The 22,785-nt window shown below is 36.8% G+C and overlaps 6 protein-coding genes across 15 annotated transcripts; 3 read left to right on the top strand and 3 right to left on the bottom strand.

The window, feature by feature from the left end:
- Positions 1–222: 222 nt before the first annotated feature.
- On the bottom strand, positions 223–1,411 carry LOC123227388. Its single transcript, XM_044652166.1, has 3 exons — positions 1,005–1,411; positions 598–924; positions 223–509 (listed from the first exon to the last, which is right to left on the bottom strand). Exons 1-3 carry the CDS (start codon positions 1,054–1,056, stop codon positions 349–351), a joined length of 540 nt encoding a protein of 179 aa, XP_044508101.1. The 5' UTR covers positions 1,057–1,411; the 3' UTR covers positions 223–348.
- Positions 1,412–2,627: 1,216 nt separating this feature from the next.
- LOC123228151 lies at positions 2,628–6,991 on the top strand. Of its 2 annotated transcripts, none has more exons than XM_044653420.1 (4): positions 2,628–2,787; positions 5,385–6,120; positions 6,224–6,307; positions 6,643–6,991. In XM_044653420.1, exons 2-4 carry the CDS (start codon positions 5,424–5,426, stop codon positions 6,738–6,740), a joined length of 879 nt encoding a protein of 292 aa, XP_044509355.1. In that variant the 5' UTR covers positions 2,628–2,787; positions 5,385–5,423; the 3' UTR covers positions 6,741–6,991. The 2 variants fall into 2 exon arrangements, with proteins under 2 accessions (XP_044509355.1, XP_044509356.1); XM_044653421.1 differs by having other exon boundaries at positions 2,637–2,787; positions 5,407–6,120.
- A 94-nt stretch (positions 6,992–7,085) lies between these two features.
- Positions 7,086–8,673, top strand: LOC123228149 (zinc finger protein ZAT3-like). Its single transcript, XM_044653419.1, has one exon. The coding sequence runs from the start codon at positions 7,529–7,531 to the stop codon at positions 8,489–8,491; it is 963 nt and encodes a 320-aa protein (XP_044509354.1). The 5' UTR covers positions 7,086–7,528; the 3' UTR covers positions 8,492–8,673.
- Positions 8,674–10,591: 1,918 nt separating this feature from the next.
- On the top strand, positions 10,592–16,025 carry LOC123226886 (protein NLP2-like). Of its 9 annotated transcripts, none has more exons than XM_044651444.1 (6): positions 10,606–10,845; positions 11,409–12,480; positions 13,049–13,096; positions 13,181–14,162; positions 14,828–15,052; positions 15,141–15,412. In XM_044651444.1, the coding sequence occupies exons 2-6, from the start codon at positions 11,608–11,610 to the stop codon at positions 15,209–15,211; spliced, it is 2,199 nt and encodes a 732-aa protein (XP_044507379.1). In that variant the 5' UTR covers positions 10,606–10,845; positions 11,409–11,607; the 3' UTR covers positions 15,212–15,412. The 9 variants fall into 9 exon arrangements, with proteins under 9 accessions (XP_044507371.1, XP_044507379.1, XP_044507377.1 ...); XM_044651442.1 differs by having other exon boundaries at positions 10,610–10,845; positions 13,181–13,844; positions 13,929–14,162; positions 14,828–16,025; XM_044651436.1 differs by having other exon boundaries at positions 10,592–10,724; positions 14,828–16,025.
- Positions 16,026–16,351: 326 nt separating this feature from the next.
- LOC123226887 (pentatricopeptide repeat-containing protein At2g17210) lies at positions 16,352–18,653 on the bottom strand. Its single transcript, XM_044651445.1, has one exon. The coding sequence runs from the start codon at positions 18,651–18,653 to the stop codon at positions 16,422–16,424; it is 2,232 nt and encodes a 743-aa protein (XP_044507380.1). The 3' UTR covers positions 16,352–16,421.
- Positions 18,654–18,734: 81 nt separating this feature from the next.
- LOC123226888 (probable galacturonosyltransferase 3) lies at positions 18,735–22,173 on the bottom strand. Its single transcript, XM_044651446.1, has 9 exons — positions 21,910–22,173; positions 21,706–21,758; positions 21,565–21,604; positions 21,419–21,460; positions 21,203–21,340; positions 20,838–20,969; positions 20,423–20,754; positions 19,392–20,337; positions 18,735–19,171 (listed from the first exon to the last, which is right to left on the bottom strand). Exons 1-9 carry the CDS (start codon positions 21,976–21,978, stop codon positions 18,896–18,898), a joined length of 2,028 nt encoding a protein of 675 aa, XP_044507381.1. The 5' UTR covers positions 21,979–22,173; the 3' UTR covers positions 18,735–18,895.
- Positions 22,174–22,785: the final 612 nt, after the last annotated feature.

Genomic DNA, 22,785 nt, shown 5'->3' on the forward strand with positions numbered 1-22,785 from the left:
ACACTAATTTTATGCAATTTTAATAATTCCAATCATTGAAATTTCACATTTAAGGGGTAATTTCGGCCCAACCATATATGAAAATATATGATTTGGTTGAAATAGTATTTATTTGATGTTCAAGCCTCCTCCAAAATGTCATCATAGTAGGCTTCCATTTTAGAGCAGCAAATGAAACAGTCAATACTTGATGTTCAAGCATTTTCTCCATAACAAAGCTTAGAATAATATGCTGATATATAAATTTCAAAGTGATTATTACATATAATACGATGGTGAGTGAGAGCTCCCAGTTTAACTTAAAACAGAAACCCAATGGATAAATTAGACCGGGTAAGTGGAATTTCATCAAGCTGGAATTGGAGCAAGGGCAGGAGAGATGTCTGTGTGAGCTGAAATGGGACCTGGAGAAGTAACAGGACCTGCAACTGCACTAGAGCTCTGAATCTGGAACATGCCACGCCTTGGATTTGCTCTTTGTGCCTCACACAAAGTAGGCAAATGCACTCCTGCACACAAGTAAATTCATGTATATATAAAACCCAAAAACTGCAGAAAAAAATGGTATGAAAAGACTCGGGGAAGAGAAATGATCACCTTCTCCGAGGGCCAGGTTGAAGTAAAGGTCAACAATATTGGGGCAAGCTTGATAGCATTGTGGGGAGCAGAGCTTGGCAATGAATTGAGGCTGAAGAAGAGAGTCTGATGACATGCCAATAGCCTTCCTTTCAACCCCACAAGCGCTGATGCATTCATCAGTTTCAATCAGATCATGAATGACACCAACAGACACATCAGATGTCTTGCATTGATACACCGCCATTCTATCACTCTTTGCATAGGTCTCTAACAAGCATCGCTTGCCAGCATTTGACACGGAAAATGAGCAGAGCTCAGCAGGCAACTCCTCACATATAATCCCACCTGCATAGTTCCAAGAGTATGAACATTATGAAATAAATTATGTAGTTCATATTAGGACATACAAGAAATGGAAAAAGTACCAAGTGCTCCTTGAAGGAGGAATGAGAAGGCAAGAAAGAGGATGAGACCCATGTTTCGTGAGGAATTAAACTTCGTGGTTATGCAGGAATTGAAGAGCAACGAGTGCGTGATAGAATTTATAGAGAGGAGAGCAGTGATCAGTTGGTGAAGAGGGCACTTGGGGTCAGATTGAATAGAGGAATCTAAACAACTTTACTTGTAGGACAAAGTGCCTTGGAGGCACCGAAACTCCGCTGGGTAATTTGATGGGTGACATACAAGTGTCCGCAGATGGAGTTAGGTTTTGGCGTGTAGGACAGTAGGGGTCTTGAAGATTGTGGAACGTTCTTGCAAATTAGCAGGTTGGAATTGGAATTGGAATCCGCAGGCGCTACCATGGAATTTTTTGTCACTATGTTTGAAGTTTAATCATAAATTGGCTTGATGGCAATCTCTTCTTAATGGTGATTTGTTTTGACATGGAAGTCCCAGAGATTGCATCCGATATTTTCAAAACTAAATTAGATATCGATTCGATGGGAGAGACAGTCCAATCCAACCAATAGTAAAACCATTTGATCAATGAAATAATATATTTAAAATTAAAAAAATGTCTTACATTCAACTCTTAATAAATATGATAATAGATTGTATTGAATCGATTTCAACATAGTCTATTGTGTCTAGTAATATTTTTAAAAATTAGACTAATAATCAAACCGATTATTTCATTGGCTCATAGTTTAATTGAAGAATTGATCGGTTCAACTTATAATAAAATTATAATAAATAGATATTGTTTAAAATTTTGTAAAAAATAAAATCAATTAAGATGTCCACACCTATAGAGATTAAAATATATATTTTTCAAAGAGTAATAATTATTTATTTGGTTTGAATGAAACAATTAAAATAAAAAAATTTCCAATCTCATAATATAAAAAAACAAAATTCTGTAAATTATTGTCTATAAAAAAATATTTTAGTATATATGAGATATATATATATATATATATTGAACTTATTTTTCCTTACAAACATTTAGAAATTTATTCAATCTAATAAAAAATAATCAAATTACTTAAAAATAATTAAAATTTAAAAAAATTCAAAAGTCAAACTCGATTTTAACTGGTTCATCTGATCAAACTCAATTTTCGGTCCGGTTTTTCAAATCATTGGTGTCTAGGATCAAACTTCTCCTGCCTAGGTGTATTGTAATGGATTAGACCACTCTACTAACGTATCAAAGAATAAGAAATAATTTTTTAGAAATAAAAATTTAAAATTAAAAACTTGTAAAATTTTATTAATATTTTATTTTAATTAAACTAAAATTTTTTATAAACTCATTAAGCGGGCCATCCTCAAGCTGCCCTGTCTCTCTCCCTCGAAATGTTTAATGTATGGTAACACTGCTAATTTTATGGGATAAACCCAATCACATTAACAAAAGATAGGTTAGTAAAAATATTAATAAATATATTATTATTATTATTATTATTATTCCTAAATATAACTTATTTTTTCTCCGTCAAGATGATTAATTTTCTTTCCAAAAATTTAAAAAAATAATAAAAGGGTTTATGCAGGTAGCCAAAGCCAATACACGAATAAACATTAGTAAATACCTGTTCTAGTCATTTTAAGGTGAGAGCAAAGCTAGTACAGAAAAAAATAAACAATTAAAAAAGAATGACGGGCTGCATGGTAAAATTACAGGACTTCATTAGAGGAGCCCCTCTCTCTCTCTCTCGCGCGCGCGGTGTGAGACTCTGAGCTGTTTCGATGTGCTGAGCTGAGGTAATGCCGCTTCCTATTCTGCTATTCTTCCGTGTTTTCTTCATTAGTCTTCCTTATCACTTTACTTTCTTTAATGACTAGTTCTTTTACTTGTTTTATGACATATATTGAAGTATAATACGTCAGCATAGCTTTGTTAAATTGTTAAACTTTCGATTGTATTATATTTCTGCAATTTCATCTGACGGGTCTTGCTTGTTTCACACAATTTTCATGACCCATGTCTTAAAATTTTGATTAATTCAAGTTTTCAATTTTGGGTGTTATTATTTATTTATTCATTTAATTGTTTTTGCTATTTTATCATGAAGTGAAGTAAAAGATCACTATATGGAGAAAGAAACGTGAATTATGGGTTTTTTTAAATTTTATTTTTGTCATTTAATTAGTGGTGTTGTGGAGTTTTACCGTCATATTTTAATTCTTGCGTCACTTGAGTTTGTATTTGGTTGTGAAGTCGAGTTAATGATGTTTTCCTTTTTCTGCATTTTTCAATTATAACTTTGAATTTTTCCGTGAAGCAGACTAATGGAAACTGACCTTGGTACGTTGTGGATTGTGGCAAATGCATGAGCTTATTATGTTGGTTTATCCTTTTTTTCTTAATTTTCTTCTCAGGACTTTGGTCGACGATCACAGGCATTAATTGTAAATTTGTTGTAATTTTGTGTTGTTAATTCCATAATGAGATGAAAACTTGTCAGTTGTAGTTACTGGTGCAAATATAATATATGGTAGATTATATGATGATCTGTAGAAGGGATTCTAGCATGGAACTTTTTAGATTGTACTTGTTCAAGCTCGTTGGATGTAATCTGAATGGTTGAAATGTTTCATGCTGGTAGGGTGTATGCAATAAAAATTCCAAGATGTTATTTTGTTACCCTTTTGCAATAGCTTGTGTTAGGATCTAAGGATTTTGGGACACATGTCTTAATCCTAGGGGTAGAATTGGTGTATATTTATGTTATGGTTGTAAAAAGGGAGGAAAGGAAGAAAATTAGGGTTTTGGGACAACCTTTGGTTGTGGGCAGCCTTAGGGATGATTAGGGAGGTTTCCAACACTTCCAATGGCTGGAATTAGGAGGTCCCGACTCTTAGAATTGCTGGCTTATCCTTTTGTAATCCCCTTCTATCAATAAAATAATTTTTATTTTGCCTTTCTTGAGTTTGTTTGCTGTAATTGGTGGAATAATTGACTGGGTTGCCTATTAGCTTGCCACACAAACGATCAGACAATTGTTTGTACGACTAAAATGGAAGATTTAAATCTGAAAATGGTAGAAGGCCTTTCCAGTACACTAATAGGATGAAGATATCCACTTTACAGTTTTAATTGATTCCTTTCGCGTTGATCTGTAATATAGTTCTTTTACTTGACAAATAAAAGTACAGATTAATCACTATGTGCTTGATTTGAATGAGGTCATAATTGTTTTCATTTGGAAGATGAGTTTACAAAAATGTCTATTCTTGTTCCATCACTTAACTAAATTGATTTTCTGTGTAAAAGCTAATAAAGAATTGGCACCTATTTTCACATGTTGGTTTTCCTGTCCACTTCTCTCTAGCACTTGCGTGGGTGATAACAGGAGACCAAGCCTACATTTACCTGAAATTTGAGTAGAATTTTATGGTGTTATGCATATTTCGTCAAACTTTTACATGCTGTTCTCATGACTTTTTCTATGGTAATTTTGATGGCACGCAAATACTGGGTCATTCTCATGACTTTTTCTATGGTAATTTTGATAGCATGCAAATACTGGGTCATATGGTAGCATATGTGTTTAATAAGCACAGACATAGTGTGTATATGCTTTGTCATGTTTCGTTTTATACATGAAACTGTTATCTGTATCTGCTGAGTAGACAGTACATCTAATGCAAATGTAAATGCTGTCCTTATGAGAAACAGAGAGAGATGAACAAGTTAAAGGAAAACTTGTGACCACCATCAAGCTGCAATTTATTTATTTATTTATTTTTGTTATTATTGCAAACTTCCTTGTTAAGGTTTCCAAGGTCCAAGCCAGTTTCTATTATTTAATAAGTTGCTATTTACGATATTATTTTGTTCCATGTATGTAATATAATTATGGTCATGCTTTTTCTTTTATGAAAAATTGGTCTGTAACCCTTTATTAATTTCTTTTTGATGATGTGCACATTGGTGCCCACGTACAATGTGAAATGCATTGGGAAAGTAAAAGTGTTCTTTGTTTTATACGGTGAAGGAAAAATAATCATGATTTAAAATATTCTCCATATCATCATATCTTCTAGCAGTTTATTGCCATGTGATCACAGTAAATACGATTGCAGCAATATCTTCCACTTTGGCTTAATAATCAGTTTAGATGATCAAAAGGTTTGCTTCCCTTTGTTGTTTGCATTATTAGCTATATTTAGTTGAATTAGTTTGACAACTACAATTTTGAGTTACACAATGCAATATTGAGATGCTCTCTTTTTTCTTTTTATTAATTCATTATTTTTTACAATATTGCTTCTGGTGTTTTAAATGTGATATTTTCACTAGCTTAATTTAGAAATTTGTGTTCCCCATTGATTTAATCTCTCATTTGTAACTGCAGATTCTCTTAACTTCTTTAGCAGATATCAAATTATATCAGATGGTTCAACAAGCAGTAGATTCTAAAGTCAATGAATATAGGCTGGGTAGTCCTGAAACTAATTTGCCCACTTGTGATAAGCAGCAGCCAGTTGCTGCAAAGAAGATAGCTTTGAGAGAATTGCAGAATGAAAACAGACTTGTGGTGCCAAATGCTACCGGAAGTTCCCCATATTCAAAGGATAGAGGACCTGTTAATGATGCCATTAAGGTTTCTGGCACTAAGAGACCAGTAAATGATTACCCAGTAAGCCCCTCAAGAGACCAATCACTGAGCAGCAATGTTACAAATGGGCATCTAGTATATGTTCGTAGAAAATCTGAAACAGAGTTGGGCAATATCAATATGTCTGACAGCACAACCATTAGTTCCGATTGCGTGCACCCAAAGCAAGCTGGTCAATCTGACCGCATTCATCAGCACCCCCAGATAAAGGAACCAAAGGTTTCTTGTTTCCCAGCATTTGCACCTTTACCCATGACTTCCTTGACAAGCTCATCTGGAAAACCATCAGTTCCTCAACTTGGGAGGTCTGTTGTGAAATCTCCAGCAGAATCCAATTATCATCCTATTGGTTCTGCTTCCCCTTTGGAGGATCCAAGAGGAATGAAAAATCTGCTCTGGCCAGAGCGCTTTCATCAATTGCAGATGCTGTTGAAGAGATTGGACCAATCAGATCAAGAGGAATACGTGCAGAGTATGTTGTTACTTTGCAAAAGCCAACTTATTTTGCTCTATTTTGCCTCTGTTAAAAGTTTTGATAACACTGATATACAAATTGCTTTTTGTGATTTCACAAGTGCTTCGGTCACTTTCCTCGGCTGAACTTAGCAGGCATGCAGTTGCACTGGAAAAAAGATCCATTCAGCTTTCATTGGAGGAAGGTATATGGATATTTGGCTTTTGTATCCCTTTATTTATCAGCAATAGTGTGCTTAAAGAATCTCTCCAGATTTGAACTTGGTGGATGAAAATTGGTGTTCCATAATCGCTTTTGTAGTTTTTCGAGAGGTATCTTGTTGCAAACTTTTTGTGGGAGATCTAAAATGATGTGCATTTTTCTCAACTGACATTTTTTGTCCAGTTGCTTTTATTGTGGACACAATTCTGTCAGTGACTATATTGTGCATTTCCATCCATATTTATCTGCTACCTTTCAGCAATCTGAGACAACAGGAAGCAATACAAGTTTTGCTCATTTCTTTTTGCATTATTGCAGCCAAAGAAGTCAACCGTGTTGCAATGTTGAATGTGTTAGGAAAATCTATCAAGAATCTGAGAGAACCCTTGACACATCCAGACCGATCAAGCAAGTAAAAGACCATGAAGATGAGACACTGTTTACTTCATCCTTGTCAAGGAGGAATGCACTTACTGATTTTTGTTTTCTCCTGTATGTAATGTTGTGGTTGTCTTCTCCCACATCAGCTTTACCCACTGTAATATTCTACCCGGATTTCTTCTACAGTTTCCTGTCGAGTATCAAAAGCCATTGACATTATCAAGTTCCACTTTGTTGACTGTCATATGGTGTTAAAATATTCAATTGCTCAGCTTTTCTAATTCTAGCCATTCTGTGTAAATTTGCCTGTTGTATTAGTTATCATATTGTCAAACTTGGCTAAAAGCAGGATTTTAGCATGTTTGTGCTACTTGGAGTAGTGTGGGCATCTTTCAATCACATTTGGCTCCCCAATACCTTGCTAAAATGAAGCAACAAACAAAGACCCTCTTGTCCTAAGCCTCAGGAGATCAGGATAACTGTCTCCAAACTTCAACATTTTTAACCTTCTGCTCTCAAGTGATTAGTTAAATTAAGTTTTTATAAGTTAATCAAGTTATTTGTCCTGTTTAGCAATTTCATTTACGGGTGTGATGAATTGTAAGTGCGTACGGGCATGTAGCTCCACCTCCAAAAGTGTCTTCTATTTTAATTACCATTAAACCCTTTCACTCCTTGTAAAATTACCCTGAACCTGAACTAATTCTTTATGGATAACCATCACAAAGCATGCACCAACTGACAGAAAAACTGCCCATTTCAAAAGCTTGTGTCTCATCTGAATCAAATAACCGCTCGAACTACATAAGTAACACTCCCACTAATGGGCACTCTTTTTTTTCCCTCTCCTTACAGAATTTCACCCTCAGTGATGACCAACAACACAGTTTCAGACACTGAATTTCTCTTCTCTTCTGCTCAAACTCACCAAGTCATCAAAAACTTTGCTTCTTCTCTCAGTCCTGATGCCAAATACCATCAAAATCCCCGCCGAAAAAGGTCCAAAGTGATCAAGATTGATCCCAGTTCTACTCCATCTTGTTCCCCTAGTGCTTCCAAGCCAAAGTATGCCAGGAAACCTGACCCTGGTGCACCAAAAATCACCAGGCCTTGCAGTGAGTGTGGCAAGAAGTTTTGGTCCTGGAAGGCACTTTTTGGGCACATGAGGTGCCACCCCGAGCGCCAGTGGCGTGGCATCAATCCTCCACCCAATTTTCTCCGCTCGGTTTCACCTGTTCGAGATGATGGCACAATGACTGTGGCTGACCATGAGGTTGCAGCATGTCTTTTGATGTTGGCTAATGGTGATCAGGGCGATCAATATGGTACTTCTAGTCCTCCACAGGGGCTTCTTCTTCTTCAAGACAATGAATTCAACATGGGAAATTTGAGTGGCACCAGGTTCGAGTGCAATAGTTGTAAGAAGGTATTCAGTTCCCACCAAGCTTTAGGAGGACACAGGGCTAGCCATAAGAATGTGAAGGGGTGTTTTGCAATAGCAAGAAGCGATGGATGTGAGATTGATCAGGATCAAATTGTGGAAGAAGAACATAAGAAGATGATGATGTATTTGGGGCACAAGTGTAGTATTTGTTTGAGGGTGTTCTCAAGTGGACAGGCTCTTGGTGGACACAAGAGGTGTCACTGGGAAAAGGGAGAAGAGCCTTCGCAAAATCAAGGCCTCAGCAATCTTTTGGACCTCAATTTGCCTGCCCCAGTTGAAGATGATTCTGCATCCTCCTCTTATTCTTCAGGCCTCACTCTAGACTTGAGGTTGGGCCTTTGATGTGATTGATTCATTTATTAATTGGTATGTGACTTTTAAGCCAGATATTGCATCATTGACAACTACATATGATATATTTGACTTGGATTTAAAGCATTGTTGTTTGCTGGCTCCATAATTGGGAGGCCACAGCATAGTTGTAACTTGTGGTGACTTAATAAATTACAAATTTCTGTTGTTAGCATCAAGGGATGTATGATGCATATATTGATATATAGTTTATTAACTGATGACCCTGAAACAATTTGCTTGGTCGATGTTTGATATCGTGCGATTTCTTGATATACATGATTTTGAAATTTTGAGAGTTTGGACAAAAAGGGGTGTCAATCGAAATCAATATGTTTCAATCAACATAGTATTCTGCCAATACGATCGAATCTAATTGATACCTAGTTATTAGACCAACACAGCCTTCAGGCAACCTTCCTCTTACTTTACTGTATTTTCTGGCAGAAACATAGTGAATCTAACAGATCAGTAGTTTTTGTTAGAGAAATTAAATTAATAAAGCTTAATTAGAATTTAGAATTAGTGTTAGTGTTTCCCCAGAAGCAACAAAAGTAGGGCCTGCATGGGCACGCACAAGCAATCAGAATTCACTAGTCACTCATAAAAAAAATCTGTATCTTCTCTTTCTGCTGTTGGAATCACAACTACCAGTGGAGCTATTAATCCGATTCATCATCTTTTGCTGCGGCGACTCGAGCAGAGCCAGTGGGAAGAGGCGCCCCTCCAAAATTCTTAAGAGCCAGTCACAGGTGTGTACTGCGTTTCTGCATTTAATTAATCTCTCAAACAGCATTTAATTTCCAGTAGGCCAGCACATCCCCGGCTAGATTTGAGTGGAGTCGAATTTAAGTTTGAATTTATTCTAATTAAATTTAATGTTACAACAAGCTACTCTCAAATTAAATTTGAGTTTGATTTGATTTAAAGAATGTCAAATCTAAATTCGGTTTGATAGATAGGTCATATTTATAAATATAAATTAAAACAACATCATTTTAACCTTTTCGAATTGTGATTTCTAATACTGTCCACCTAAACAACTCTAATGCTTAAGCTCCATATTATACCACTCTCTACATCCGAGTTCACCTCCGAAGAGCTTATTCTAAGCTTGAGCAAATCAGGTTAGCAATATGGTTTGAATTAGTTTAATTTGTATCCAACTCCCATTACAAATATGTAACTGTCAAGATGCGATTGTTGAGAGCAATAAACAGGTTATTCAAACAAGTGATTTCACTGATCAGCCATAAAATCTGACTTCTTTGTCTTCTTTATACCCAAATTGAATAATTAATTAATAAGTTAATTAAAACTTGTTTGAGTCCGTCTCTTAAAAGGTAAAAATTCATGGATGTCAAAAGCCAGAATTGTAGGCTTATCCTAGAACTCTGAAAATCGAGGTATCACTTTTGTCACTTCCGGTTAACACGGAGCTCTTAATTTCTTAAAAAAGATGAGATCAGCGTTGAATAATTTAATGGTGGAGATCAGGAAGATGGTTTGAGATGATTACATGAATGGGATGCTTACTGTATATAGAATCTCGTTGTACTAACCATGGTTAAGGATCTGAGAGTTTTTTTTTTTTTGGAGATCGTCTGAGAATCTTCAAGTCTCGCTCCCAAGAATCTTTTCCACGGAAAAATGTTAAAAAAGAGAGACATATGAAGACTCATCTCTTTGTTATACTAGCCAGAGAATCATAATCCACTCACAAACGCCAATATAAAACGTTTCGATGCAGAGACATGCACAAACCTTCTGGGTTTGAACCGAACTTAAATAAATTTTGCTTCGAGCCCAATTCAGTTCAAATTTTCTTTTAGTACAGGGGATTCTATAATGAAAAACAGAAGAGAGGTGATTAAGTATCCCGGTTTATCTTTTTTTATATATATAAAATATTGCAGGAGATTCAAATAAGAAAAAAGAATCTCACGTTTAATAAAATTAAATAAAATAAATAATATATAAATATGTGAATTAAATTTTAACATAAATAATTTAATTTTGTAAAATATAAATTTTGACCCCCCGATATATTTCCGATAAATATTATATAATAAGATGACTTTCAAATGGGTTTCCATGAGATTTGAGTAAATACTTGTAGGTCCCGATAAATTTTTTTTTTTCTGGAAAAGATTCTTCACGCGCTAGCAAGATACTCTAATGTACGACCCTTATCGGCGATGTTTCTGATAGATAATAAATCATTGTGAGCATTGCTGTTTTGTACTCTACTTTTTGTTCGTATTTGCTCCTTTCTGTCCATGTTTTATATTTGCTTCACCGACTCACATGCACCAACTCAGGTTTTTCAAAAGAATCTTCATTAAGTGAGTCACTTTCTGTTTTCCTCTGTTCATGTCATACTGAATTTTTTTTTTTTGGTTTTTTCTTGTTTTGTTTATTGTTTAGTTTTTGTTTGAAGTTAGTGTGAGTTCGAAGTTTTGCTTAGTGGGTTAGGGTTCTTTTTCGTTTAAATTAGTTGTTTAGTTCAATCTGTGAATCCTGACATCACTGCACAATTGCTAGTTTTTTTTTTTTTTTTCCATTTCTTGCTTTTCTGTTTTTAAATTGTTGTGTGTGATTCTAATTTAAGCCTTGCTGTATGTAATTTTCAAGCGTGCTGATATTATTATTGCTTTCAGAATCAGAACTTTTTTAGGTCAACCAGAGATGCTAGGTTCTTTCGAATTCATGATCGAAATCTTATTCATCAAATACATTAGTTTTGACTTTGAGTGAAATTTTAGTGTGTTGTAGAACAAGATTTAGGGTCAACCACAAGCTTAGGTGTTTAAAATTATACCAAAAGGCTATATTGTATGCTTTATGTGTGAGTTGAATGAAAGTGTGGGTAGGTATTCTTCCTGCTAAATTGCATTTCTGATTGCAGTTGACAAAAACAAATTTTTGTTGATGATGTTTCTGCGACTTCAACAGATTGGGTTTTTGGATACTGGCAAAGACAATCCTTCCTGGAAGTTCCTCTTTTTGTTTTTCATCTTTACTGTTCTATTGTGTTTTGGTTCATGATACTGTTTGACAATAGGTTCACTAGTCTTTGCTTGATAGAAAGTTGAAGAATTGTCGATATGGATGATAGCACTTTTTCACCTAATTCAAAGTCTGGAGCCTTTCCAGATACTGCCATGGATTTTGATTTCATTGATGAGCTCCTGATGGAAGGATGCTGGTTAGAGACAACAGATACATTGGACTTTTTACTGCCGGGCCTTTCAAGTTCTGGTGCTGTTAATGAACCACCACAATTGTTGCCTAATTCAGAGTCTAATCAACAAGTTTACGAAGAACAAACAGAAAGGAAGTTCTCTGAAAATTCTTCACAAGTTATTGCAGAAGTCGAAGAGCGGCAGGAAACTGGTTCTCAAAACCCTGCAGGTTTTGAGACTACTGTTCAATGTGGGAATTTTCCTGTTGAAGGAACTGAGTCAGGTAGAAGTTTGTGGATTCCACCTAGTGTGAGTTCTGGTCCTTCATCAGTGAAGGACAGATTATTTCAGGCTATTATTCGTCTGAAAGAGTATGTAAAGGATAAGAATGTCCTTATTCAGATATGGGTGCCTGTAAGAGCTGAGGGCAGACATGTCCTTACTACTGTTGGCCAGCCATATTTCCTAGGTCCAAATTGCAAGGGTCTTGAAAGTTACAGAACTGTATCAGAAGCCTATCAGTTTGCAGCTGATGAGAATTCTAAAGAATTGGCTGGGTTGCCTGGTCGAGTTTTCTTGAATCAGTTGCCTGAATGCACGCCTGATGTTCGTTTTTTCAGAAGTGATGAGTACCCACGGGTTGGTTTTGCAAAACAGTATGATGTACATGGATCCCTTGCCCTTCCTGTTTTTGAACGAGGCAGTAGGACTTGCTTGGGTGTCATTGAGATGATCACAACCAGTCAAAAGACTAATTATCGCCCAGATCTTCAAAATGTCTGCCAAGCTCTGAAGGTATTTTCTTCTTCTTTTTCTCTTATCTTCTCTTCTTCCAGTTTTTTTCCTTTTTCTTGCATAGTTCCACGTTTGAAAGACTATTCTTAGAATGTGAAAAGTTGCAAACTTTCAATTAATTTGTTGAATGAAAGCAAAAGTGTCCAAAAGTATATGCCATTTGCTCGTGAAATTTATGATCATTTATACATGCAAAGACACCATTCATGATCTATCTCTGAATGTGCCTCGCCTGCTTTTGAACATGTTTTTCTCATTCCATTCTTTTTTATGGATGTCACAGTAAGTCTGCTTGGTCAAAATGACGTTAGATTCTTGTGTATTCTGTTTCCAGTTTTTATATTTGCTTGGTGTCTATACTGTCAGTAATCTTCATTTTGGTAGTAGTTTATTGAATGCCTTGACTAATTTTTTTATGTTTTTGGGGGGGTAATGTTTCCTTGGAAAGACCTTTCAGAAGAACCCATGTTTATTGCTCTTTATTCTATAATGCTTCTCTTCCCTTACCTGTGAAGTAAAATAAGACTTATCTTCCTTAAATGGTCTAAATAAGAATGTTCATTTGCAGGCTGTGAATCTTAGGAGTTCACAAAACTTCAGCACGCCCTGTGCAAAGGTGGGTTGATGATTAAGATTATATATGCTTCAAAATGTTATGATGAATATCTGTAGTCACTGATGTTTTCTTACTTCTTCATAGGTTTGCAGGAAGCCATACCATGCAAGATCACACGAGATAGCAGAAGTTTTGACCTCTGCCTGCCAGAGACATTGCTTGCCTTTAGCTCTGACATGGGTCTCATGTGACGGTGAAAGTGAAAGTGGATGCCTGCAGTCTGATGAGAATTCTGCTCATTGTTTTTTTACTATGGATCCTGCTTGCTTTGCAGCTAATGAAAAACTATCAGGCTTTCTTGATGCATGCTCCGAGCACCAGCTCCTTCAAGGCCAAGGACTAGTTGGGAAAGCATTCTCAACAAGAAAACAGTGTTTTGCAGCTGATATAACTGCATTTAGCAAGTCAAAGTATCCGCTCTCTCATCATGCTCGGTTATTTGATTTATGTGCCGCTGTAGCAATTCCACTAAGGAGCGTAAAAACTGGACTTGTGGAATATGTCTTGGAATTTTTCTTGCCAAAGGAATGCCAGGACCCTCAAGAGCAAAAGTGGATGCTGAACTCGTTGTCTACATTTATACAACAATCTTGCCAGACTTTAAATCTTTCCATGGCAATGGAGCTGGACGAAGTTGTATTAGCCATTACAGAATTGGGAGCTGCTTCAGATGGTTCTTCACCTTCGAAAGAAACATCTCCAGAGCAGTCATCTGGGGTTGCACACATGATAGAGGCCCAACAAAAGGGTAAGAGTGTCTCTGTCTCATGGGATTTTCATAAAGAACAAAAAGAAGAGCTCAAGGTGATGACAGATTGGGATGATCCTACAGGAGAATCATACCATCAGCAGGTTTTTCCAGAGCTTGGGCAATTTCAGCAGAATTCTGAGGCCAGAATTAGTGTTCAGGGTAGTGGAGACTCTTCTTCCCTTGGTGGCCTTCATTTGGAAGGAAGCAGAAAAGCAGGAAAGAAGAGGCGCACCAAGATGGAGAAGACAATCAGCTTGCAAGTTCTTCAACAATACTTTGCTGGGAGCCTTAAAGATGCTGCTAAGAGTATTGGCGGTAGGGAAATTTTTAATTTCAGTTGGAAATCACATAATCTTGTTTAAACTAAGGCCTAACTTTCCACTATCTTTAATTTTGGGGGAAACAACTTGATACTTATGAAAACCTGAGAGCTTAAATATTCAAACCTTTCTCATTAAGCATGATTAATTATTTCCACTGCATATTGAAATAGCATTGTCAGCCAGTGTTCTTCCAAACCTTGCTCTAACTGTGGTTGTCTGAACTTCAGTTATTACTGGTAGCAGAACCTAATCTCTTGTTGGAGAAATTTTCAGACAATTTCTTGTTGGAAGAATTGTCTTCAACATCTAACTGATATGACAGTATCATATTATCTTGAAATCAAATCATCAGTAGGTTTTCATAAAGTCTTACAGATGTTTTGTGTATTTACAGTATGAAAAGGGGATTACTTTTACCAAATAAATTGAAAATGGCAATGTATGTTTTCATCATTCAGATTATACTTCTGATTCATTTTGTACCAAGCTCTAGATTTTTATGAACTTAATTACCAAACTCTTTTTCTCTTATATTTGCTATGCACCTTCACTTCCATTCTAAGTATTCTTGAGGATGGAGAAGTAGCATTTGTATATAACAGTCAGTGCTTTTTCTACATATAGCCTGCTGATTGTTTTCCCTTGTTCGGATTGCAGTGTGCCCTACAACTCTAAAAAGGATATGCAGGAAACATGGGATCACCCGTTGGCCTTCGCGAAAGATTAAGAAGGTTGGCCGCTCGTTAAGGAAACTCCAACTTGTGATTGATTCTGTCCAAGGTACCGATGGTTCTATCAAACTTGGATCCTTCTATAACAGCTTTCCAGAATTGAGCTCCCCAAGCTTTTCTGGGAAAGATCCTTGTTCATCAACGAAGACAGGTGAACATTCGAAGCCTTTAAATCACCAACCTGACACTGGTTTAGGAACAGGTTTTACTGTTACAAAATCCCCATTTTCCTCATGCAGTCAGAGCTCTGGTTCAAGCACTTCTTGTTCCACTGGTGCAAACCAGAATACAACTACTGTCAATGCATTGAGCGGTGGAGATGCATTGAATGTAGAAGACTCTGGTGGGATGCTGAAGCAAGTTTGCAGTGATGCAGAATTATATGCCTTAAATCAGGAAGACCCGAAACTTCTTGCAAGATCACAAAGCCATGAGCCCCTACCTCCCTTGCCAAAAAATAGAAACCACACCCCACAAGATCACGGTACCTTGAGAGTCAAGGTAACTTTCGGAGAAGAAAAAATACGGTTCAGCCTGCAACCAAACTGGCAGTTTAAAGACATCCAACAAGAGATTGCAAAGCGTTTTAGTATAGACAATTTCAGTACAATCAATCTCAAGTATCTGGACGATGATCTTGAGTGGGTTCTTTTGACATGTGATGCTGACCTAGAGGAGTGTATAGACATATATAAATCATCTCAAAAACATACAATCAAGATCTCCCTTCATGCAGCTTCTTACCTGAAACCAAGGAAGGCTGTGCTCAGCTCTGCGCCAACCTAAAAGATTTATTTCTGTTGGTTCCTGGGGCCAGAATTCAATATATACATGGTTAGAATGATGTGGAGCTGGCAGCTTGTCAAAGTGGTGGGAGATTTTGTTAAATGGTTTGTAGTCTGTAAATAGTGAGGGTTGAAAGCTTCAATGGTGCCGCAAATTCAATGTTAACTTTCCAGTTTTAATCGTACCTTCCTTGAATGTACAGTCAATTTTCATTTTGTGAACCTCATTGAACACGATATTTAGTAGTTTTGTATTGAGCAAAAATCTTATTGCTCAAAGGGTCCAAACCCTGAATAACAATATTTAGCAATGCAAGATACTACAGATATTCTTGATTATTTGTTTTGAGTAGCATAAATGGTGACTCAACACTAGTTGGAGTAATATAGGGTTACAAAGATGGGATCGATGCAGCTAGTGTATACTATTATCAAAAGGCCACTGTTGGGATGCATTGTTGTTAGGGGAATGAATAGTATCATTGATGAGATAAACAATATTACTAGATGAATGAAAAAATAAATTTTAAGTTATGTTAAAGTTTTAATTCGAAATTGACTTATTCAAACCTGAATAGCTTAGATTAGATTCACCTCTGGTTTAGGCTCAAAAGAAGGTTTGAACATCACAAATAAAATCCGAATGAGCTTGTTTGAAGCTCGAGTTTGAAAAAATTTTGGGCCCGATTGACAGGCACAAATACTTGCTATTTATAAACAAATTTAACTGTAAATTTATATATAGCTACACAAGAATATATCCCTCTCATCAATCTTCAAACAACTATGCAACTCCTCAACTAAAGTGTTAATCTCACTAGCCTGTGGATGAGACTTATCTCCAGCAACAAATTTACATGCCTTGTTATCGACATGCACCAAACTATAACCCCCAGTAACCCTTACACCTCTTTCCTTTGCCAGCCATCTCATTCTAGCAGCATCAGCCCACAATCCCCCAGCTGCATACATGCTTGAAGCCAGCAAATACCCAGCTGAGTTCAGAGGCTCCATTTCAAGAATGTGAGCAGCAGCTCCGTCTCCGAGCTCTCTGTTTCCATAGATTCTACATGCACTCAAGATTGCCCCCCATGAGCTTGCTCCAGCATTCAAAGTTTTAGGCATATTGTTGATGAAATCCAAGGCCATGTCGAGTTTTCCTGCCCGAGCGAGCATGTCGACTATGCAAGAATAATGTTCCAACTCCGGCTCAATTCCGTGATCTTGAACCATTGATTTGAAGAAGGAAAGCCCCTCTTTGAGTAACCCGCCGTGGCTACATGCTGATAGAACTGAGAGAGTTGTCACTGAGTTGGGATTCAAGCCTTGTGATTTCATTTCAGTGATCAAGGACAATGCTTCTTGTGAAAGGCCATTCATGCCATAAGCTGATACCATGGCACTCCATGAGACAATGTTTTTCTGGGAAATTTGATCAAAAGCCTTCCTTGAGGCTTCTATGGCTCCACATTTTGAGTACGTATCCACGATTGCAGTCCCCACAGTTACTTCTCCTCCCAAGCCTCTGCGAATCGCAATTCCATGAGCCCACTTCGACCTCTTTACTTCAGCCATAACTGAGCAAGCTTCAAGCAGATTTATGATGGTAACTGCATTAGGCTTCTGTTGTGTCTGGTTCATCGCGTGGAAGACGGAAATTGCTTCAGCAGGCATACCACAATGGGTGAACCCAGCAATCATTGTGCTCCATGAAACCACATCCCTTCTCTTCATGGCACTAAAAAGTTCCCAAGCATGCTCGATAAGATAACAGTTTGCATAAGCGTCAACAAGAGAATTAAATAGTACTTCATTCGATTCATATGCCAGTCGAAGTATTATACAGTGAACTGACTTGCACCCGATCGGGTGAACAAAATACTTGCACACCTGAAGAATATTCACGAGAGATATCTCATCTACTTCATTATCTTCCTTCCCCATTGAATAAATCAGTGAGAGTGCTTCTGAATACTTCACATTTAGCACAAACCCAGATAACATAGAATTCCATGAGACGTCGTTCTTTCGAGGCATCTCATTGAAAACTTTGAATGCAGAATCAGTATTTTCGCACTTGCAATACATATCAATCAAAGAGTTTCCAACAAATAAATCAGAATCTAAACCTCTACAAACTACCGATGCGTGGACAATTCTTCCCATAATCAAGTCCCTCAAATTTGTGCAACCTTTAAGAACACAAACCGCAGTTATGCCATCCGGTTCGATCCCTGCACCTGAAATCATTTTCTGAAACAATTGCAGGCCAGAAGAGGCTTCCTCACTTTGTATATAACCCCCAATCATCACACTCCACGAAATAACATCTTTCTCAGACATTTCATCGAACAATCTTTGTGCACGGTCAACATCGACATCTACATACATTCTCAACAGAGAATTTTGGACTGAATGAATAGCCTGAAACCCAGTTCGAACGACATAGCCATGAACTTCTTGTCCTTCACAGTAAGCTCCAAGGGTACGACAAGCTTGAATTACAAGCACCAAAATGGAAGTATTGGGTTCAAACCCGGCAATCCTTGCTTTATAAAACCACCATAATCCTTCTCCTAGACCACCCCGATCAAGGTGCCCATGAATCATTATATTCCAAGTAACCGAGTCTTTACTACTCATGCAGTCAAACACAGTCATTGCAGAATCTATGAATCTACCCTTCATGTAGAAGTCCATAAGGGCATTACCAATGGAAGTCAATGATTCAAAGCCTTGCTTGATCAAACAGGCATGAAGGGATCTTCCATGGACACAGGAGATATTTGAGCAAGCCTTAAAAAGGAGAGGAAACAGTGAAGGGTCTGTTTGTTCAACTTCAGCATGCTTCATTTCATAAAAATGGTAAATCCCATCTTGCCATTTTCCTTTAGAAATTAACTCTTTGATACTCGAGCTCCAACCGTGGAGCTTTGGGCGCAACACCAGACTAGTTGAGAAGCGCATTGTCAAGAGGCATACTTGAGTTTGTATGCTTTTATACCATTTGGCAGTCACATAAAAAATATTAATCACACAAAATAAATATTTCAAAAATAAATTATCTACAAACTTTCTTTCTCTAAATAGAATGGAAGTTTCTACAAGGGCTACAAGGCAGGTAAATCCTATTGTTCCTTTCTTTTTTCTTTTCTTTTTTTCTTGGAAAAAATTGTCAGTGTGGGTATGAGGAGAGCGGAAAGAAAAGATTATTCTCTGAAGTTACAAAGTTTAAGATAATAATTATCATACATTACATATTTAGACCAGAAAGACTTATACTTAGTGACTGCTAAATCCAACCATGGTTTGTAGTTTCCGTTGTAATGAACAACAGCCCCGTTCTCTATCTCGGTAAGGTTAAGGGCTGGGTCATAGCCAAGTCCCAAAACGTGCCAGTTCCGGTGCAGAGGATAGGTGAGGTTGTAGAAGGTAATAAGTCCTGGTGGCAATGACCCAAGTTTCCAAAGAGTTCTATCCTCGTTCTGCAAAACATGAAAAATAAATAAATTAGAAGCTGGAAGTTGAAGGTATCTTTTTCTTCAGGTAACTGAAAGGAAGAAAAGTTAGTCGCCATTCTATAGACACTCTATTCATAAAAAGGAAAAAAACAATACAATGCATAAAGCATCTGAAACAATACAGAATGACAATCAAATTCACTGAAAAAGAATTGAACGAAGAAAAGAGACAGTAAAGCTTTACCAGATCTTGCCAGTAATGATATATTCCAGTGATGTTTCGCTTCTTCCACTCCTTTAAGTCGAACATATTCATGCCAAATGCCCAACCACAAGCATTTGGATCAAAATTCTCATGAATTTTTGGATTGGAAAAGTTGAGATACTTATCGAATCTGTGGAAACTCTCCTTACAAGTCTCCACAGCACCATTCACCATACCATGCAGATCAATGGACCAAAGAGGTGTTAAATCCTTCTGTACCACAATATCATCATCCAAAAATAGTATTTTGTCTAGTTTCGGGTAAACTTCAGGAAGGTAAAATCTAAGATGATTCAGCATTGACAAGTACTTTGGGTTCCTGTATTTCAGATTGTCAAGCCCAGCAGAAAGCGAGGAAGGATGATTTGCCTTGAAATAGTACTCTTTAATTCTGGCAGATTCAAGTTGACGGAGAACAGAACAGTACGACGAATTCAGCCACTTGAAATCATCAATATTTTCAACTTGGATTGTAGCTTTTACTGGAGCATTGACAAGAAACCACATTTTCATTGCAGCGAAATTTAGATTGTCTGTAACAACATGAAAAACATGTTTCTCAGGTTCCTTTACATGCAGGACGGTAGAATTAATCACCACAGATGTTGCAAGTACGTTGTCTGAAAAGATGGCATAATGATAGAGAGATGGATCTTCAAATTTTTCATTCTTCAGATTTCCTTTCTTATGATGACCCTGTAGGAAATAATCAGCTGCTAGCTGCAGTGGTAGGCAATGCAATGGTCTTGGAACAATTTTTGCAGCCAACTGAATTAAAAAGGAGCTTTTTTTCTTCAGTGAACTAACAGTATCTTCAGTTGATCGAATCATGGCCCGTAATTTTCTTTGCACAGTAGGGCAGTCATATAATCGGTCCTTTGCTATAGAAAGAACATGGCCCATAGATTTTGCTAGATCAAGTGCACTGGAACAAGTAAAAAGAATTATCTGCATGAAAAACCAAGTGAATATGCCTGACAAACACAACAGAGGACAAAAAGTAAGAATACCTTGGGTGAAGCTCCACATCAGAAGTTGCATCTCCAATAGCATGTTGACTTTCACTGCAGTGTTGCATAAGAGATTTATAAAGACTAGTTTCATTATTAGCCAAGGCTACTTGTGCATAAACTTTGGCCAAAATGATTTGGTCCCGCATTAGTTTCAGTGTAGAATCAGAAATTGGACTTTCAAAATCTCTCCTCCATATACTGTACTTCATGACACCAGGATCAAGGCTTCTAGACTGTTCAAATTCTATTGCTTGAATCTTGTCATCATTTTCTTTATCTTCTTGAATCAGCTTTTCAGTGCGAAGTTCCCTCCTTTTCTGCCTCAAAATCTGAACAGAAAGAAATGGTCATGAATCCAATCAACTCCACATAATTTATGTGATAATATAGATAGATCCACTTGATTTGTCACCTGGCGCTTGAGCTTCACTGGGCTCATTGGTGTGATTCTACGATATCCAAGGTCTTTACACTGACCATTTCCCACGGTCTGGTCAACATTTTCTTGTAATCTCACAGTACCTTCAGACAATTCTCCTTCTGTCTAAAGGTGCAAAGATTCGACCCAAAAATTACACATCAGTGCTCTATCTCAAAACTAACTCAAATATGCACTAAACACTATTAGATCAACAGATTCTAGTAGAAAATTATGTAGTACTTTCTCAAATATGTTGCCTCCAAATTAATGAGACCATTTTAACTTGATATCCAGAAGTTCTTTTTTCCAATAAGTTAAGATTGTTTTACTGAATACTAAAAATCAATAGTTAGTACCTGTGAACTTATTGGCAAGTCATGATCGCCATCACTCGGGCTTTCCAAAACCCATGAGGCAGAAAGGTGACTCATCTTCACTCTGCCCATCCGAACAGCACCAGAAACATCACTGTACGTTGCAATTATCTCAATATCCTGCACAAATAGAGAAGAAACAATAAGTCACAATGATTTTCTGTCCAATTAAAATCCGCTCTACTTTTTTCAGATTACCTCCTCATCTCGATCACCGTTGAATCTGGCCACTGAATCACCCTGCTCAGTGCGCAAATTCATAAATATATATTCAGCTTGAAAAAGCAAGTACAATTCTATCAAATTATGTAATTCAACTAACAGATAAACGGACAAGAATCAACCTTATCATACCAGGACCGATCTGCTTTGAGTTCTCTTCGCCTGGTGAGAAAGAAAACGAATCTCATGAATTAATAATAATTCAAACAACAAAAAATAAAATAATAAATATCAAGTATAAAAAGGTTTATTGCAGAGCTTACATCGTTCGAATATCCGAAACCTCTGCATTAATAAAATTAATACTAAATATAACCTGTAAACGAAGAAACGGAAACAAAATTACGCGGTCTAAATTTTCTAATTACGAAGCAATTTAAAGTTTAATCGACGATGATCTGTCACTAACAGTGTAGAGAACGAGAGTAAAGATGCTGATTGTTATTGAAATTGCGATTGAGGCGTACCAGTGAGATAGAGATGAGAAGCAGAGGTTCGAATCTCCAGAGTAGCGGTGTGTAACGACGAGCTTCCATGGGAAACAAAAGAGGAAGAATCGAAGGACAGATTTCTACTGGAGGTGTGTTTACGCTAGGGAACTGGCGACTATACGCTGAAAGTGCGCAGGATAAGAAGTTATAAGCAGTTATCCCCGCCGGCCAAAGCTTAGCCCGTTAAATACGGACTTGTGTTTCCGATTTTGATAGTGAAGCTATTGACGGTTTAACACTAGACCTATTTTCAATTTTATAACTATTTTTTTTATTATCCGTAAAATTTTATAAATAGGCTTTATTCTATGAATGTAATTTACTCTTACCATTGTCATCCCTTTCCATCGTCGATATCATCTTGCATCAGTGCCTGCCTGCAGACACTTCAGAATCTTACTATGGATTTTGCTCGAAGTCTTACTAGAATGTCGCAAGATATGTTTATGAATATTGGGCTCATTCAATTTCTCACACTTTTTGATTGGATTCAAATTGAATTGATTAGCTCAATAGAACATAATTTGAACTCAAACTCAAATATAAAGTTTCTATAATGTCAAGTTTAAACTTAAGGAGTATTTAACCCATTAGACTCACGAACTTAAAAAATTTTACTTAAATAAATTAAAATAATATCATTTTGATCATATATATTAAAACAATATCATTTTATTTTAATCAATTTTGTCTAAATTACACTAACAAACCAAACTCAACTCTATTTCAATTCAATACTATAACCAAATTTAAACTCGACGTTTTAGTGAAACTCAAACCGACTTAAAAGAGCTTGTCAAGATCAAACCTTAGTGCGAGTTTGACTTTTCAAATCAAATCAAACTTGAATTG

Source organism: Mangifera indica, chromosome 10 (assembly GCF_011075055.1).
Source record: "Mangifera indica cultivar Alphonso chromosome 10, CATAS_Mindica_2.1, whole genome shotgun sequence".
NCBI lineage: Eukaryota > Viridiplantae > Streptophyta > Magnoliopsida > Sapindales > Anacardiaceae > Mangifera > Mangifera indica.

Bases quoted from the DNA above. Each gene is read 5' to 3' on its own strand.
- LOC123227388 (XM_044652166.1), bottom strand. From the start codon at position 1,056: ATGGGTCTCATCCTCTTTCTTGCCTTCTCATTCCTCCTTCAAGGAGCA. The intron at 925-1,004 runs GTACTTTTTCCA...GGAACTATGCAG, and splicing joins CCTCCTTCAAGGAGCACTTG to GTGGGATTATATGTGAGGAG. The intron at 510-597 runs GTGATCATTTCT...ACTTGTGTGCAG, and splicing joins CAACCTGGCCCTCGGAGAAG to GAGTGCATTTGCCTACTTTG.
- LOC123228151 (XM_044653420.1), top strand. From the start codon at position 5,424: ATGGTTCAACAAGCAGTAGATTCTAAAGTCAATGAATATAGGCTGGGT. The intron at 6,121-6,223 runs GTATGTTGTTAC...TGATTTCACAAG, and splicing joins TCAAGAGGAATACGTGCAGA to TGCTTCGGTCACTTTCCTCG. The intron at 6,308-6,642 runs GTATATGGATAT...GCATTATTGCAG, and splicing joins TCAGCTTTCATTGGAGGAAG to CCAAAGAAGTCAACCGTGTT.
- LOC123228149 (XM_044653419.1), top strand. From the start codon at position 7,529: ATGGGCACTCTTTTTTTTCCCTCTCCTTACAGAATTTCACCCTCAGTG.
- LOC123226886 (XM_044651436.1), top strand. From the start codon at position 11,608: ATGGATGATAGCACTTTTTCACCTAATTCAAAGTCTGGAGCCTTTCCA. The intron at 13,097-13,180 runs GTGGGTTGATGA...ACTTCTTCATAG, and splicing joins TCAGCACGCCCTGTGCAAAG to GTTTGCAGGAAGCCATACCA. The intron at 14,163-14,827 runs GTAGGGAAATTT...TTCGGATTGCAG, and splicing joins TGCTGCTAAGAGTATTGGCG to TGTGCCCTACAACTCTAAAA.
- LOC123226887 (XM_044651445.1), bottom strand. From the start codon at position 18,653: ATGCGCTTCTCAACTAGTCTGGTGTTGCGCCCAAAGCTCCACGGTTGG.
- LOC123226888 (XM_044651446.1), bottom strand. From the start codon at position 21,978: ATGGAAGCTCGTCGTTACACACCGCTACTCTGGAGATTCGAACCTCTG. The intron at 21,341-21,418 runs GTAATCTGAAAA...CTATTTGTGCAG, and splicing joins ACGGTGATCGAGATGAGGAG to GATATTGAGATAATTGCAAC. The intron at 20,338-20,422 runs GTATTCTTACTT...TACTTGTTCCAG, and splicing joins GATGTGGAGCTTCACCCAAG to TGCACTTGATCTAGCAAAAT.